Below are 15,625 nucleotides of genomic sequence, written 5' to 3'. Positions count from 1 at the left end.
GATTCCGGCAGCCCTTTTGCTGTGACATTGCGACCACACTCGGTCGAGCCGGGCTGTTCCAACGGCATTTCTGTGGGGCATTTGCTCCTGCTGACTGCGGCGGTAACTTTCCGTAATTAATGACTCGTTCCATTAACGGGCGCATCCTGGGCTAAATTGCTTTCAACCCTTTGAGTGCCTCCTATCTTACCCCCTAAAAGTGCCGGGGGAGCGCGACCGCGCTCCTCCTGTCTTTCCCCTCAAAAGTGCCGAGGGGAATGGGGGGCCCTCTCTTTCCCTAAAAGTGCCGGGGAGCGCCATCGCGCTCCCCCTGTAAATAATAAAAAAAAAAATTCTAATTCACTCCCTTCATTTTTAGTGCTTTCTTCCAAGAAAAGGCCAGTATGAATACCATGAAACTTAAGCAAAACAAACTTGCTTTGTCTCCTTCCAGAGAGGAGGGACTGAAGTTCCCATACCTGCAGTGCTGCGAAGATCAACATTTCTTCCTCTGTGCAGTCAATTTCTTCTAAGACAATGGCCCACCTGGCTTGTTCATAGAGCTGGTTTATTCGGACAGCATCATACTAGAGAAAGACAGAGTTATGTGTGTGTGGGTGGTGGTGGTGGTGTAGGGGGCACAGTCATATTCCACAATACAAAATTCTGGAATGACAGGCCGTTCCTTGTTAGACAGATGCACTGAACTTTAGTTCAGGTAACTAAAAGGGACACACTGCCCCAGCTCTTTTTATTTCTGAATTTAGAGCTTTCTCAAAATATTTCCCAGGGTTTCTTCAAGGGGCCCAACTAGCCCATCTTAGATTCCATTACTTCACCTCCCTTCAATCACATTCTTATTGGTATGAAAAGCAGATAGTAAAATTGGTTTATGTGATAACCAATAAAAGGAGGAGGGATTGCTGATCTGCAAACGCAGTGCAATCCTAATCAGAATCTGATAGGAATTTTTATTTTATTTCATTTTGTTGATTTTTAGAGAGAGAGGAAGGGAGAGGGAGAGAGATAAATATCAATGTCAGAGCATAACATTGATTACTGCCTCCTGCATATCCCTCACTGGGAATCAAGCCCAAAACCCGGGCGTGTGCCCTGACCAGAAATTGAACCATGCACAGGATGGGATAATGCCCAACCAACTTAGCCATATTAGCCAGGGCTGATAGGGATTTTTAAATAAAACTTTATACAAGCTAATTTTTAAGTTAAGCTGGAAAAAACAATCCTCTATAATACAGAGAGGTGGACGGCAGAAAGACCTTCTGGAACGACCAGTGGGCGAGGCAGCCAGTGCTGCGAGAGCCGAGCCCCTCTCACGAATTTTGAATATCATGAGGAACATTTTGAAAAAGAACAATATTGGGAAGACACCTGTCCCCCCAGACATTAAAACATATTATAAAGCTGCAGCAACTAAAATGGTGTGGTATTCGTATAGTGAAAGACAAAATGTCAATAACACAGTATCTAGAAACAGACCTATATATGTATATAAGTTTAATATAAAATAAAAATGGCATTTTATAGCAGCAGGGGAAGAAAGAATTCAAGATATAGTGTTAACAATGCCTTGACATTTGGAAAATAAAAATCCAAAATAAAAAAAAACAATCTCTCATCATCAAAAAATATTAATTACAGATAGACAATGAGATATCACTTCACACTCACTAGGCTCTAATACAAAAGACAGATCATAACAAATGTTACTGAGGATGTGGAGAAATTGGAACCCTTATTCATTGCTGGTGGGACTATGGTGCAGCCTCTATGGAAAACAGTTTGGTAGCTCCTCAAAAAGTTAAACATAGAGTATGATCCAGCAATTCCACTTGTAAGTATATAGCGGGAAAAAAAGAAAAAAAAAGGAAAAGAGGGACTCAAACAGATACTTGGACACCAGTGCTCATCATAGCATTATTCACAATAGCCAAAAGGCAGAAACAACCCCAATGCCCATAAATGGATGAATAAATAAACACAATGTAGTATATACACACAATGGGATATCCTTCAGCCTTCAGAAGGAATGAAATTCTCATGCACATTACAACTATAAGATATTATACTAAGTGAAATAAGCCAGACACAAAAGGACAAATATTGTGTGATTCCACTTTTATGAAGTACCTTCAATAGGCAAATTCATAAAGATAGGAAGTAGAACAGAGGTTACAGGGCTGGAGGAAGGGTTAAATGGGGAGTTATTGTTTAATGGGTACAGAGTTTTTGTATAGGATGATAAAAAATGTTCTGGAAATGGACAATGGTGGTAGCTTCATAACATTATAAATGTACTTAATGCCACTGAATTGTGGACCTAAAAATGATTAAAATGGCCCTAGCTGGTTTGGTTCAGTGGATAGAGCATCGGCCTGCGGACTGAAGAGTCCCAAGTTTGATCCTGGTCAAGGGCACATGACTGGGTTGCGGGCTGATCCCCAGTAGGGTGTGCATGAGGCAGCCAATCAATGATTCTCTCTCATTGTTGATGTTTCTCTCTCTCCCGTCCTCTCTAAATATCAATAAAAATATATTTTAAAAAAAGAAAAGATAAGCTATTTACTGGGAGAAAATCTTTAAAAAACAATTAAAAAATGGTTAAAATGGCAATTGTTATGTATGTTTTACCACAATAAAAAGAAATAAAAAAACAAACAAACCAAAAAACAAAACCCAAACCTGCACATGAATGTTCTTAGCAGCATTATTCATAATAACCCCCAAGTAGAATCATTCCAAATGTCCATCAACTGATGAATAGATAAATAACATGTGGCACATACATTCAATGGGATATTATTTGACAATAAAAAGAAACGAAATACCGGTTCATGGTACAATATGAATTGACCTTGAAAATATTATGCTAAACGAAAGAAACTAGTCACAAAGTACCACATATTATATAACCCCATCTATATGAAATGTCCAGGATAGGCAAATCCATAGGGACAGAAGGAAGACTGACTGATGCTTGCCTAGGGCCGGGAGGTTGGGAGGGAAGGGAGAGCGGCTCCTAGTGGATAATGAGTTTCTTGTTAGGATGGTGAAGGTGTTCTGAAATGAGACGGTGGTGATAGTTGCACAACTCAGTGAATATATTAAAAACCATTCATTTGTATCGAGTAAACGGGTGAAATGTATGGTATGTGAATTATATCTCAAACGACTTATAAAAAATCTAAACATAACAACTAAACCTATTAGGAGGAACCATGTAGAGAACACTTTTTGTAATCTTTGAATGAGGAAGGGCTGTTCGTGGAGAAAATGACCGAGGGGAAGGCTGTGCCACAAGAGGCAGTGACACTGCTGTGGGCGAGAAAAGGGTCTGCGCGCAACAGGTGGCCTGAGGCAAGCCCGTGGAACACGTGCCCGGCAGCGAGTACATGGATAGAGCAACGCCAAACACCAAACTGGGCGGGAACAGTACGATGAACCACCCTGTGCACTCAGAGAAGCAGTGACCCAGTTTCTATTTTCTACATTTTGGCCATTTATCTGCTGACTCACAACGGCACGAACGGCAAATCAGGGCCAGGGAGAGGAATCAGTTGCCCAGTGAACTTCAGGTGGGAGACACACACCTCAGATGGGACCTGGCGACTAGCCGGGTCTTTATTTACATAGATGACCCCTCTTTCTCATCGCCACCGTGGGGAGTCTGCTGTGCGCCATCATGGGGTCCTGGTTTATTCATGAGAACCTGCTCTTAACCTAGGTCCTGACAACGCCTCCTTCCCAAACCCTAAGCACTCTGGCTCCCTGAACGCTCTCTTCTTGTTCCTGTGAATGGAGAGGGGAGCATGCACCTGCTGGGCACGAAGACCCCCAGAGACTCCCACACAGTCGCGGCAGCTGACCAAGGTCACTAGAACCCAAAAATGCAAACGAGGGAGCAGAAGGCATTTACTGATCTAACTCTGAAGAGGTAGCAGAAGATTACACACGTTAATCCTAACTTTGAGGACTAAATGACTCAGTTGTACACTTCCATGGATTCATATTTTAAAAAAGAGAGAGAATAGAGAAAGAGTATCTTACTTTGGGATTCAAGTCAAAGAAGGTGTAGTATTTAAATCGTAACAGCAGCTGCTCATCCTCCTGGATGCCCTGTTCCATGAGGGAACGCGAGGAGTCCAGCCAACTAGAAAACAGTGGGATGAGTTACAAAAGTCGATCAGTTTTATACATATATGTTACAGCATTATATAATATGTTTACATGTTATCTATGTTATATAATATGTTCTATGTAATCAATGCACCATGTAATATATGTTATATATATTTACATTATATACACACATCTCCTTGAACAAAATCCGAGTAAGTAATGTGACCAAAAACCAGTAAGGGAGAGGACTTGAAACTAGCTTATATCTATATTTTATCTTACAGCTTTCCCAATGCTAGGTATGTGTGTGTATAGATATTTATATATAATTTATGTATTTATTTATTTTTCTCATTGACAAGAAGAAGCCAGAGCAGTTTTTATTTTCTCAGTTTTATAGATGTTAAAACAGAGTCTCAGTGACTCTGTTTATGCTTAAGGTCCTGTACCTCATGGTGGAGCCAGACTGAGAATCTGCACTTGCTGACTGCCCGCACAGCCTCTCCCCTACACCGGGTGACTGCCCGCACAGCCTCTCCCCTATACCGGGTGAGTACCCGCACAGCCTCTCCCCTATACCGGGTGGCTGCCCGCACAGCCTCTCCCCTACACTAGGTGGTCCGACCCAAAACTGGCTCTATCTTATTGTCTAGAACTTTCTATAATTACAACAACATTCTGTATGGCCCTGTCCAATAGAGTAGCCACTAGCCACATGTGACTTTTGAAGATTTACATGTGGCTAGTGCCACATTTCCATTTAAATTAAATTCAAATTTAGATGTAACTACCCACATGTGGCTAGTGGCTCCTATACTGGATAGTTTAGTCCTAAGGTTGACAGAACACACACACTGGGTAATGGTGAGAGGTGGAGGGATGACGATTAAACAGTAACCACAAGACCAGGTGGGCATGAATGCCAGCCAGAAACACTGAATGAAAATGGCTTGAACTTCTATTAAATTAGCCCCCAAGCTGCAATCTCCATCCCCAAGGCCTTGGTCCAGTGGGAGAGACCAAGCCTCCTAATAAAGGAAGAGAGTGACACTGGGCAAGCAAAGTACGAGAACAGAACTACAGAGAAGTGACGATCTTGAATGCTGACATCTACGAAGGAGAGAGTGACTGGGCCATAAAGGATGAGCAGGGCTGACGGGAGAGCAGGAGGAGGGGAGGAGAGGCCTCGGGTGCACCATGGGGGCGGGGTACACAGTAGGACAGGAAGACAGTGCTGGGCCAGATATACAGGGAGTGGAATGCTGCCCACAAGCTGACTTTATTTGGTGAACAGTGGGGAGTGAAAAGAGCCAGTGGTCTGAGAAATAGTTTGAGTGTGTCTTCTGAGCCCGCTTGAGGCAAAGCTGGACTTGCTCTAGAACGCTTGCAGAGAGAAGTGGCATTCTACAAGACAGTGTGGGCAGGTGGGCCACCTTGGGTCTCCCCCTGACCCATGGGTTCCAACCCACTTATGAACTGCTCGACCTCCCATAAAATACACTTTGCACACCTCAGGGGGAAAGAACTCCTATTTGCATATGGTAAACCATTGGGTTACCCCAACACATAAGGGACGTCACACTTTATATGTATTGAAATGACCAAAGGCCTTGTTTTTTCCTTTTTGTTGCTATAATCAGTCCTGACTTTTGCTAGCAGTGTGCCATCCCCAGGCACCCTAATTTAAAAAATAAACAACCTCTCCCCATCTCTGTGGTATCTCTCTTACTACATCAGTGCCAGTTCACAGAGAAGCAACACGGAGCCACATCCTTACCCTGCGTTAAGCTTGGTTTTATCGACCAGAGACCGAGACTGGTACATATCAGCCAGCGCCTCCGGTGACTGCGGGGGTTGGCTGAATGCGAGGATGTTGCAGTTTTGTTCGGTCAAAGGGCTGTCACTGAACCACGTCATGGTGGATGACACCGGCGTTCCGTTGACGGGGTCATACGTGGGAGTCATGGTTTTACTGTACAAGCCAGGACTTACTGTAAGGCAAAGGGGAACACACACTAGGATATGAGATTCAGGGAGTGGAAATCTCTGGAAAAATAAGTACAGATTGCTGACACTGAAATGGATTTTGAATTTAAATAGTTGTAACATTGAAAATAATCAGAGGAGTCATGGCTGATGCGGGAGGAGTTATACACGGGTAAAGCTCTTGCCTGAATGTTTAGCTACTGAGAACTTGGGAACTGACAGGCTATAAAAGCTTCCACAGTCAACCCATACAAGTGTGGGAGACTACGTCCTTCTCAACAATTCAAAATGCCTCTGCTTTAGCTGTGAGTTTTCACGCTATTAGAGAACCAGAGATCTCACAGAATGTATGTACAGACTATATTTTGGGCAAATTCTTTAAAGAAATAGCAGTACTTGCCAGTTTTAAGAACCCAGCTAATTAATGGTTTATACATCATCTGCCTTTACTTTGCATATGAAAAGTGCAAATAATTCCTTTCATTCTTGGCACTGGAATATACTATGCAAGAAAACCCGCTAACGTTGCAAACAAGCTAGCTTTTTATATTCTTTTATAACAAGAAAAGAATGAAGCCTTTCTAGAATTTTTACCTATTCTCCTGTTACATGTCCAGTGCAAAATTTAAATGGAATTCATACAAGAGTCACAGGAAGATTGAACCAGGAAAACAGGAGTATATTTGAGTGATCCAAATAATCTGTTTCCTTCCTCAAATTCACAGCCAGTTCTATTAAGGTTTCTAATTCATCAGAAACATAATACATGCAATTAACATAATAAGCTATAAAGCATATCTTGTCAAAAAAAATTCTTTTCTAGAATTAATTGGATATCCTTTCCTCATCATAGGACTCTTGCAATTTTAGCCCTTCTTTGTTTGGGGGAGAAAGGAGAAGGGAGGGACAAGAGGAAAGACAGAGCAGAGGGGAGGAGAGTTCCTAGGATTTAAAAATTGAGGTAACTCTTGCTCTGGCCGGGTAGCTCAGTGGTTAGAGTTGGCTTGAGGACCAAAGGGTCTCAGGTTCAATTCCCGGGGCATGAGTGGGAGGCAACCAATCTCCCTCAAATTCACAGCCAGTTCTATTAAGGTTTCTAATTCATCAGAAACATAATACATGCAATTAACATAATAAGCTATAAAGCATATCTTGTCAAAAAAAATTCTTTTCTAGAATTAATTGGATATCCTTTCCTCATCATAAGACTCTTGCAATTTTAGCCCTTCTTTGTTTGGGGGAGAAAGGAGAAGGGAGGGACAAGAGGAAAGACAGAGCAGAGGGGAGGAGAGTTCCTAGGATTTAAAAATTGAGGTAACTCTTGCTCTGGCCGGGTAGCTCAGTGGTTAGAGTTGGCTTGAGGACCAAAGGGTCTCAGGTTCAATTCCCGGGGCATGAGTGGGAGGCAACCAATCAATGTGTCTCTCTCCCATCGATGTTTCTCTCTCACTCTGTTTCTTTCTCTCTTTTCCTCTTTCCCTCCCTCTTTCCTCTGTCCCTTCCACTATGTCTAAAAATCAATGAAAAAAATAATCTCGGGTGAGGATTAAAAAAATAAAAAAACAAACAAGAAACTCTTGGCTTTAAGAATGAATTAAAACAACAAAGCACCTGTCACAATTCTTACCTGGTGGCCCAGAAATTGTTGGAGAACTCTCCAGGTTTAAAATGTCTTCAATTAAGGGCTCCTTATTATTCTTGTCTTTCTTCTTCTTCTTTTTAAAATAGTCGCTAGAAGGCTTTAACAAGGAAAGTTCTTCTGGTCTTCTAATATCTAATAAATAAGTATAAAACAAAGAAGAAAAACTGAAAAGTTAAAAAAATAAAATAAAATAAAAATTCCTGTTGGGCATTTGAAACCATTTCTCAGGAAATTCCGGAGAAGTAATAGAACTAGATTGCACTACTTTTTAAAGAAACAGAGGGGAATAAGACCCACCCCCCCACACACACACACACTAATAAGGGTGTAGGGAGGTCAAATAGTGGAGGGAGATTTAGTCTAGTAAAATTTCTATTTTGTTTTTTTATTTATTGTGAAAATATTTCAAATGTATCTAAAGCAAAGGGAATAGTATAATGGCCCATCCATGGACTCATCACCCAGCCTCAACCAAATTTTGCTATTCTTATGCCACCTACTTACTACCAATTTCCCCTCCCTCTTTCCTCCATTTCTTTCTCCCTTCTGCTCCCCCCGCTCCTTCCTTATCTTTTTTATTCAGTTTTTTAAACAACAGCCAAGGGCCCCACCTTTTTTTTCATGGACCACAGATCCAGAGAGCCCTTTTCTTACATGATGCCCAGCTGCTACTTTCATCCCTGTGGCAGACATCGTTGGCGCCTGCCCGCCTCTTCTTGGCCTCACCCTTTCAGTGCACTCCGACTTGACTACCAATGGCAGCTAGGACATGTGTCTGTCTGCCCATGGGCTTGCTCTGAACACCGGAGTCTACTCTGCCCAGATACAGCGCAACCGGCCACATGAGTTCAGAGAATGAATGCTCTCCAAGAGCAGCCCCGGTGACTGATGAGTGGCGTATACACCCAGCTTCCTCGGCCCTTGGGTGGGATGGCTCTGAGGCATGTCTCTGCTGGGACAATCTCTTATTGGTGGCCTTCTCTGCCCAGTCTCACATCCCCATTCATTATCAGTGTTTCCCGGCATTACCCCCACCCCTCAAGGCCCCACCTTTTTTTTCATGGACCACAGATCCAGAGAGCCCTTTTCTTACATGATGCCCAGCTGCTACTTTCATCCCTGTGGCAGACATCGTTGGCGCCTGCCCGCCTCTTCTTGGCCTCACCCTTTCAGTGCACTCCGACTTGACTACCAATGGCAGCTAGGACATGTGTCTGTCTGCCCACGGGCTTGCTCTGAACACCGGAGTCTACTCTGCCCAGATACAGCGCAACCGGCCACATGAGTTCAGAGAATGAATGCTCTCCAAGAGCAGCCCCGGTGACTGATGAGTGGCGTATTAATACCCAGCTCCCTTGGACCTTGGGTGGGATGGCTCTGAGGCATGTCTCTGCTGGGACAATCTCTTATTGGTGGCCTTCTCTGCCCAGTCTCACGTCCCCATTCGTTATCAGTGTTCCCCGGCACTACCCCCCGACCCCTCAAATAAATAAATATCTGCACTGGAATCCTTATCTCAGGGTCTGCTTCTGGAGAAATGAAGATTATCCCCATTTTCCTCCATTAATGAAATACATTTATCATTGCTGTTAACCGCACTGAGCTGCTATGATCCCAGGGAAAAGCCAGGGAATATGGATGTTCGTCTCTGGGCAGCTCTCCTGGAGGTAAATGAACTGATTCCTCCTACTTCTCAGCTCAAACACTGCTTCATGCTGAGTCTGAGGCTGGTAGTTCAGCTCGATTCTCTCCCCAGTAGCTAAGGATGTCCAATCATCAGGTTGCAGCAGGCACCTGTGACCACTTCAAATGCATAATTTATACACAAAACCTAGAGATGAATCAAGATGTACAGTGGTAAACATCAGAAACAAAACAAAACACACAAAACCCTATCTCGGAGCCTAACATTTGCCTTTCCTTTTCCTTGAGGGAAAACCCATCATGTTGGTGAATTTGATCTACCTTCTATTGATCAGATAGAAAGAGATTAGTAGAAATGCCAGTTGGGCCTTTTAGAACTGCCATGAAGATATATAATCTGGAAAAGAGAAGGACATCTGACTGCTTCTATTTACTTCAAAACCTCAAGTGTTTGGTGCCAGGTATGATGTGTGCTTCTAGTCTACTGCGAAATTTGGTGTAATTCAATCATTTATTAAGTCCCACAAAAAAGAAATGGTTTTCCAATCCTCATGAGGATGTTACTGAAATCAGGGTGCCTGGTGTTTGTCACTTGCTCACCAAGCAGCAGGGACACTTTGGAACTTACATTCCATAATGGGAGGTTCTGTTCAGTTGTCACTCACGTTATTAAACAGCTAATGCGTGCAGGCATTGTGCTGGGCATGCTCAAAAAAAAAAAAAAAAAAAAAAAGGTTTCTCTCTTCACCCTGTTAAATACATACCAGCCTCCAATGCCCAATACTGGCATTCCCAAGCCTATGTATACTATTACACTTTTTCCCTTTGCCCTACTATCTCCTTTTAACATCTTAGTTTTTACATTTATTATTTATTTTCTGTCTCTGTACACTGGAATGTAAGCTTCAGGAGGGAAGAGATTTGGGCTACTTTTTATGACTAACATACCCTTAGTATTCACCACAATGCTTGCCTAATCTTATATTACAAAAGGCCAGAGGCCATAAGCGTCACGACTGGAATGACCACTGGACCAGATGGGGAAGCACAGGGAACTGAGTGGGTGGTGGCGGTGGCCGGAGCAAAGAAAAAAAAAAAAAAAAAAAAAAGGTTTCTCTCTTCACCCTGTTAAATACATACCAGCCTCCAATGCCCAATACTGGCATTCCCAAGCCTATGTATACTATTACACTTTTTCCCTTTGCCCTACTATCTCCTTTTAACATCTTAGTTTTTACATTTATTATTTATTTTCTGTCTCTGTACACTGGAATGTAAGCTTCAGGAGGGAAGAGATTTGGGGCTACTTTTTACTAACATACCCATGACAAAAACTACCAAACGACCGGTCACCATGAGGTGGCATTGACCACCTCAGCCCGGTTCCCAGTGGGTGGCGGCAGCGGCCAGAGTGAAGCAGCACGCATCCCGGGTGCCTGGCAGCAGCCGGAGCAAAGCAGCCCAGGTCCTGGGTGCCAGAGGGAAGCTGGTGCCAGCAGCTGGGGGAAGGAAGGCCTACTCTTGCACGAATCTTCATGCATCGGGCCTCTAGTTAATACATGTTTGTTGAAGGAATGAGTGAGCAGTTTATAGCTTCATGGGGAAGATAGATCTTAGCCTTGGGACCAAAGAATTTACCTACACACTTTCAAAATAATCTCTCTATATAAAACCCTAAGCAACCGGTCGACCGCTTGACCATTTACCGGTTGCTATGATGTGCACTGACCACCACCAGGGGGCAGACACTCAATGAAGGAGCTGCCCCTTGGTTGTCAGTGTGTTCCCACAGCGAGAGCGCCACTCAGCTGACGGGTGCCAGATGCCGGGCTCATAGCTGGTGAGCACAGCTGTGGTGGTGCAAGCCTCTCCTGCCTCTGCGGCAGTGGCAGCAGGTGCAGTGGGGCCGGGATGAGTGGGAGTGGTGTGGTGCCGGCCCGGGCTCGGGCTCCTCCCTGGCCACTTGCCACTTTGCTCACTACTACATCCCTCGGGGGATGTCGGACTGCCAGAACAGGCCAAAACTGGAGGGGTCCCAGATTGTGAGAGGGCACAGGCCAGGCTGAGGGGCACCAACGGTGCACGAATCCGTGCACCGGGTCTCTAGTATAAAATAAGAACACCCTCACAAGGCAGGGTTTGCTCTCACTAAGGAAGTCCCACAAAAAAAAAGAAAGGGCTTGGGTGATACTGTCCTTAATGGCTGTTAAACTTATGGGATGGTATCAATTCGTTTCAATTCATAATTAAGTGTACTTTTCTGCGTAGGATTTTTGTGGATAGGGCTATTGGAGCCAAGTGTAAGAGAAGCAATGAAGACATTACTCCACCATTCTCTCAAAACTAATAAAGATGCATTGGCTCCAAGGTGATAATGACTTAATGGAACTCTTTTTTTTTGTTTGTCTTAAATATAATGATGATTTACTATGGCTAAGAGAAATGAATTTGGGGGATTGTAATGGGCTTGTTTCTTCTGAGTATACATCTCTTTTGAAGCAGTTTTAAGCTTTGTGGAAATGAATCTGAAGTATCTCAGTAATGTCCCGTTTGGATTAACGCCACTTCAATGGCTCCAGTCCGCGGAATTGGGTTTGAAAAGTGTGCTTCCTAAGGAGGGCGTACTCTGGGAGCACACAGCATTTTCCTGCCCTTCTTTGCCAAAGGTCCAAAGGGCACAGGGGCCCCTCCGGGGTACTCACTCAGGGCTTTGCAGATATCACTGACAGCTTTGAACACCACAGCAGAGAAGCTGACTCGCAATCGCACCGTCTTCACGTTCGGCAGGCGGAGGCGAAGCATTTTATGCTGAGGGGTGAAGACAAGCTTTGCATCTGCCTGGACTCCACATTTGTCCAGGGTCCAGTGCGTTTTCAGGAGCCAGCAACGCTTTTGTTCCCACCAAAGGGCAAAGTCTGACCAGTCTTGGGCTATGTCTGCAAAAATAGAAAACACAGTGAAGTACAACGAGAGGGAGGGCACGCCAGTCAATCCCATCGTGCGCAAAAATGCAAACAAAGGGCCGCTCTTCAGCACCCCATCTCCTGGTACAACCCTAGGCTCAACGATTTTTGGCTTCTCTTCAAAGAGTCTAAGGCGGGACAGGTAGAAAACAGACTGAATCTTACCATCACTGATACTTCTATACTGCGGAAGGAACAGACATACACAAGTTCTGTTCATCTTGAAATGCTGAAGTTCTCTTCTTTCAATCTCCCAGCGCCATGGTCCTTCCTGGGAAGACCAGGAGCGGTCTGCTTTGTTTAATCAGGATACTTTCTCCACTAGAAATGTATCCTTGCCCCGCTGGAGCACAAGGCGACATCCATAGCGCCCAATCAGAGCCCGCACAGAAGTTCTATAAAGCTGACACGTCACCCTTCTCGGTAATGCCCAGCTCTTTTATCAGAACCATCATATCCCCAGGATCCAAAGTGTCTACACTGAAATCAGAGCTGCTCTTCAAAGAGTCTAAGGCGGGACAGGTAGAAAACAGCCTGAATCTTACCATCACTGATACTTCAATGCTGCGGAAGGAACAGACATACACAAATTCTGTTCATCTTGAAATGCTAAAGTTCTCTTCCTTCAATCTCCCAGCGCCATGGTCCTTTCTGGGAAGACCAGAAGTACTCTGCTTTCTTTAATCAAGATAATTTCTCCACTAGAAATGTATCCTTGCCCCCCTGGATCACAAGGGGACATCCACAGCGCCCAATCAGAACCCGCACGGAAGTTCTATAAAGCTGACACATCACCCTTCTCGATAATTCCCAGTTTTTTAAAAAATATATTTTATTGATTTTTTACAGAGAAGAAGGGAGAGGGATAGAGAGCCAGAAACATCGATGAGAGAGATCCATCAGCTGCCTCCTGCACGCCCCCCAGTGGGGATGTGCCCGCAACCAAGGTACATGCCCTTGACCGGAATCGAACCTGGGACCCCTGAGTCCGCAGGCCGACGCTCTATCCACTGAGCCAAACCGGTTCAGCAATTCCCAGCTCTTTTATCAGAACCATCATATCCCCAGTATCCAAAGTGTCTACACTGAAATCAGAGCCAAGTATTTTCTGAGAGTGAGCATCAACACGGAAACTGCCCCCTTCTTCAATGTTGGCATCAATGTTGAATCGTTTCCCTTCATCAATGTTGGAGGCAATAGTCAATCTTTTATTTTGCTAAATGAAGAGCCACCAGTGTTGTTATTTACTTTGAAAAAAGTAATCTCTCTCTCTTTCCCTCTCTCTTTTTAATCTAGTGGCTACCTTTGGTGGGGCAGTGACAAGGAGGGGTCAGGTATAGGACGGGGTTGGGGGAACAAGTAATGTTCTATTTCTTGACCTGGATGGTGGTTACATGACTTGGAAAATTCACTGGGCTTTCTTTCACTAGTGTCAATGAAGAGCCCACAACCATGGCCTTAGAAGATAGAAATAAATACAAGGCATACAGAACATTATTAAATTCTAGGTTGATTGTGTTGACTCCTGATGTGAAACTCTGACCCTGAAGATTTCTCTTTCTCTGTTTAAGAAGAGAGAGTAGCAAAGGGTGGGTATGTGTTAAAAGACAAATTAGCACCAAGCTGACTTTATCACTGAGCAATCAAGCACTAACAGGAGTCCAACACCTTCGAAAAAGCCTGCGGTCACCCTAGATGTCACCCGTAGAATGGGCCCATTCTTGTGGAAACAGAGCATTTTACCTACCGGGAAGCTTTGGTTTGTCACCAGGGACTCAAGTTTTTACAAGGGTTGTTAGGGGCCCCTTAGTTCTCTTCTTCTTGGGGGAAGGGTGCTAGCTCTCTGGGCCATTACCAGATAAAGGATCAGAAAAACATAGGTGATCAGACAACTTAGATCAGCGGCGATGCAACAGAGAGGGTTTCAGATATAGAGACACCAGAACAAAACAGAAACTTACTGATCTGCTCTACTAACTTGAGCATCACCCCCCCAACGTGCAGGTCCCCGGACACTCGCAGGGTGACGTCTTTCTGCTCCTCTTCATCTGGATGGTCCACTCGGACCACGAGATCCCAAGAAGCAGATGCAAAGTCACTGGCTGAGAGCATCGTGGCAAATGCGGGTGTCTGCTGCACCGAAGGGCGGACAGAGATCAGAACACGAGGAGGAGACCCTGCAGAGCAAAACGTTTTTACGTTTATTTTTTTTATTTTGGCCTCATCTTGAAAAAAATCCGCGGCATTCTCAGTGCCCCAGATATTAAATCAGCATCTTAATTTTAAAGACAAGAAAGTATTATGCAAAGGGTCTCAAGCCTTCTAAATTTGTCTTTCATTTCTCCCAAGACCACTGGGCTTTTTATTTTCTGTGCCTGCCCAATGCGTCAACCTTCATTTTCCCTCTCTACTGACTTTTCTTGATCTTCTCTGAACTATTCTAGCAGCAGGCAGCAAATCATGGCAATCCTTGATGATACCTTTAAAAAGAATCCACTTTATTAAGTACAGTGGGGCCTTGACTTACGAGTGTCCCGACTAACGAGTTTTTTGAGATACCAGCTGTCTCTCGGCTGATTTTTTGCATTGAGTTGATAGAGTAATTTGAGTTAACGAGCTCCTTAACGAGCTCGGTCTCTGAACGAATTAAACTCGTAAGTCAAGGCCCCACTGTATAATTTGCATACAATAAAACACACAGATTTTAATAGACCAAGGGGGGAGTGTCATTGCATAAAACACACAGATTTTAAATGTACCATTGAATACATTCTGTTGTAGGCAAATTATACCTTAATAAAGCTGATTTTAAAAGAATGTCATTAAAATCTTTCTCTATCTGTAATATAATACATATGTATTATTATGTTCCTCCTATAAATATTAATGATATCTTCCAGTATGAAAATTCAAAAACAAAAAATATAGCAAAATAGTGTCTATTTCAGCTAAGCAGTATCAAAATAGAAACGTCTCAAGGGGGTAATAGGAACACTGGAATCCAGACTTGGCAGAACTTAAAATATTAGCTCTCTGTTAGTTTTAGGTATGTTTTTATTGATTTTAGGAGGGAAGGAGGGAGAGGGAGAGAGATAGAAACATCAATGATGAGAGAGAAACAATGATTAGCTGCCTCCTGCACATCCCTTACTGGGGATAGAGCCAGCAACCCAGGCATGTGCTCTGACCGGGAATCAAACCTATGACCTCTTGGTTCATGGGTTGACTGGCTCAACCACTGAGCCACACTGGCTGGGCTCTCTGTTACTTG

The 15,625-nt window shown here is 43.8% G+C and overlaps 1 protein-coding gene across 2 annotated transcripts in view; it reads right to left on the bottom strand.

Annotated features, from left to right (window-relative positions):
- The window catches only part of FERMT1 (fermitin family member 1), a 32,493-nt gene that overhangs the window by 14,418 nt on the left and 2,450 nt on the right, over nucleotides 1-15,625 (bottom strand). The window contains exons 2-7 of one of the 2 annotated variants that reach the window (XM_014546474.1): nucleotides 14,316-14,531; nucleotides 12,094-12,327; nucleotides 7,733-7,879; nucleotides 5,897-6,110; nucleotides 4,048-4,150; nucleotides 459-566 (exon numbers count right to left, since the gene is read on the bottom strand). In XM_014546474.1, the coding sequence (XP_014401960.1) occupies nucleotides 459-566; nucleotides 4,048-4,150; nucleotides 5,897-6,110; nucleotides 7,733-7,879; nucleotides 12,094-12,327; nucleotides 14,316-14,466 (957 nt within the window). In that variant the 5' untranslated portion in view covers nucleotides 14,467-14,531. Of the gene's footprint in view, nucleotides 1-458; nucleotides 567-4,047; nucleotides 4,151-5,896; nucleotides 6,111-7,732; nucleotides 7,880-12,093; nucleotides 12,328-14,315; nucleotides 14,532-15,625 lie in introns of those variants that run through there. The other variant, XM_014546475.1, reaches the window with a different exon arrangement.

Source organism: Myotis brandtii, unplaced genomic scaffold, assembly GCF_000412655.1.
Source record: "Myotis brandtii unplaced genomic scaffold, ASM41265v1 scaffold45, whole genome shotgun sequence".
Classification (NCBI taxonomy): domain Eukaryota; kingdom Metazoa; phylum Chordata; class Mammalia; order Chiroptera; family Vespertilionidae; genus Myotis; species Myotis brandtii.
This window is presented reverse-complemented; position numbering and strand designations above follow the sequence as displayed.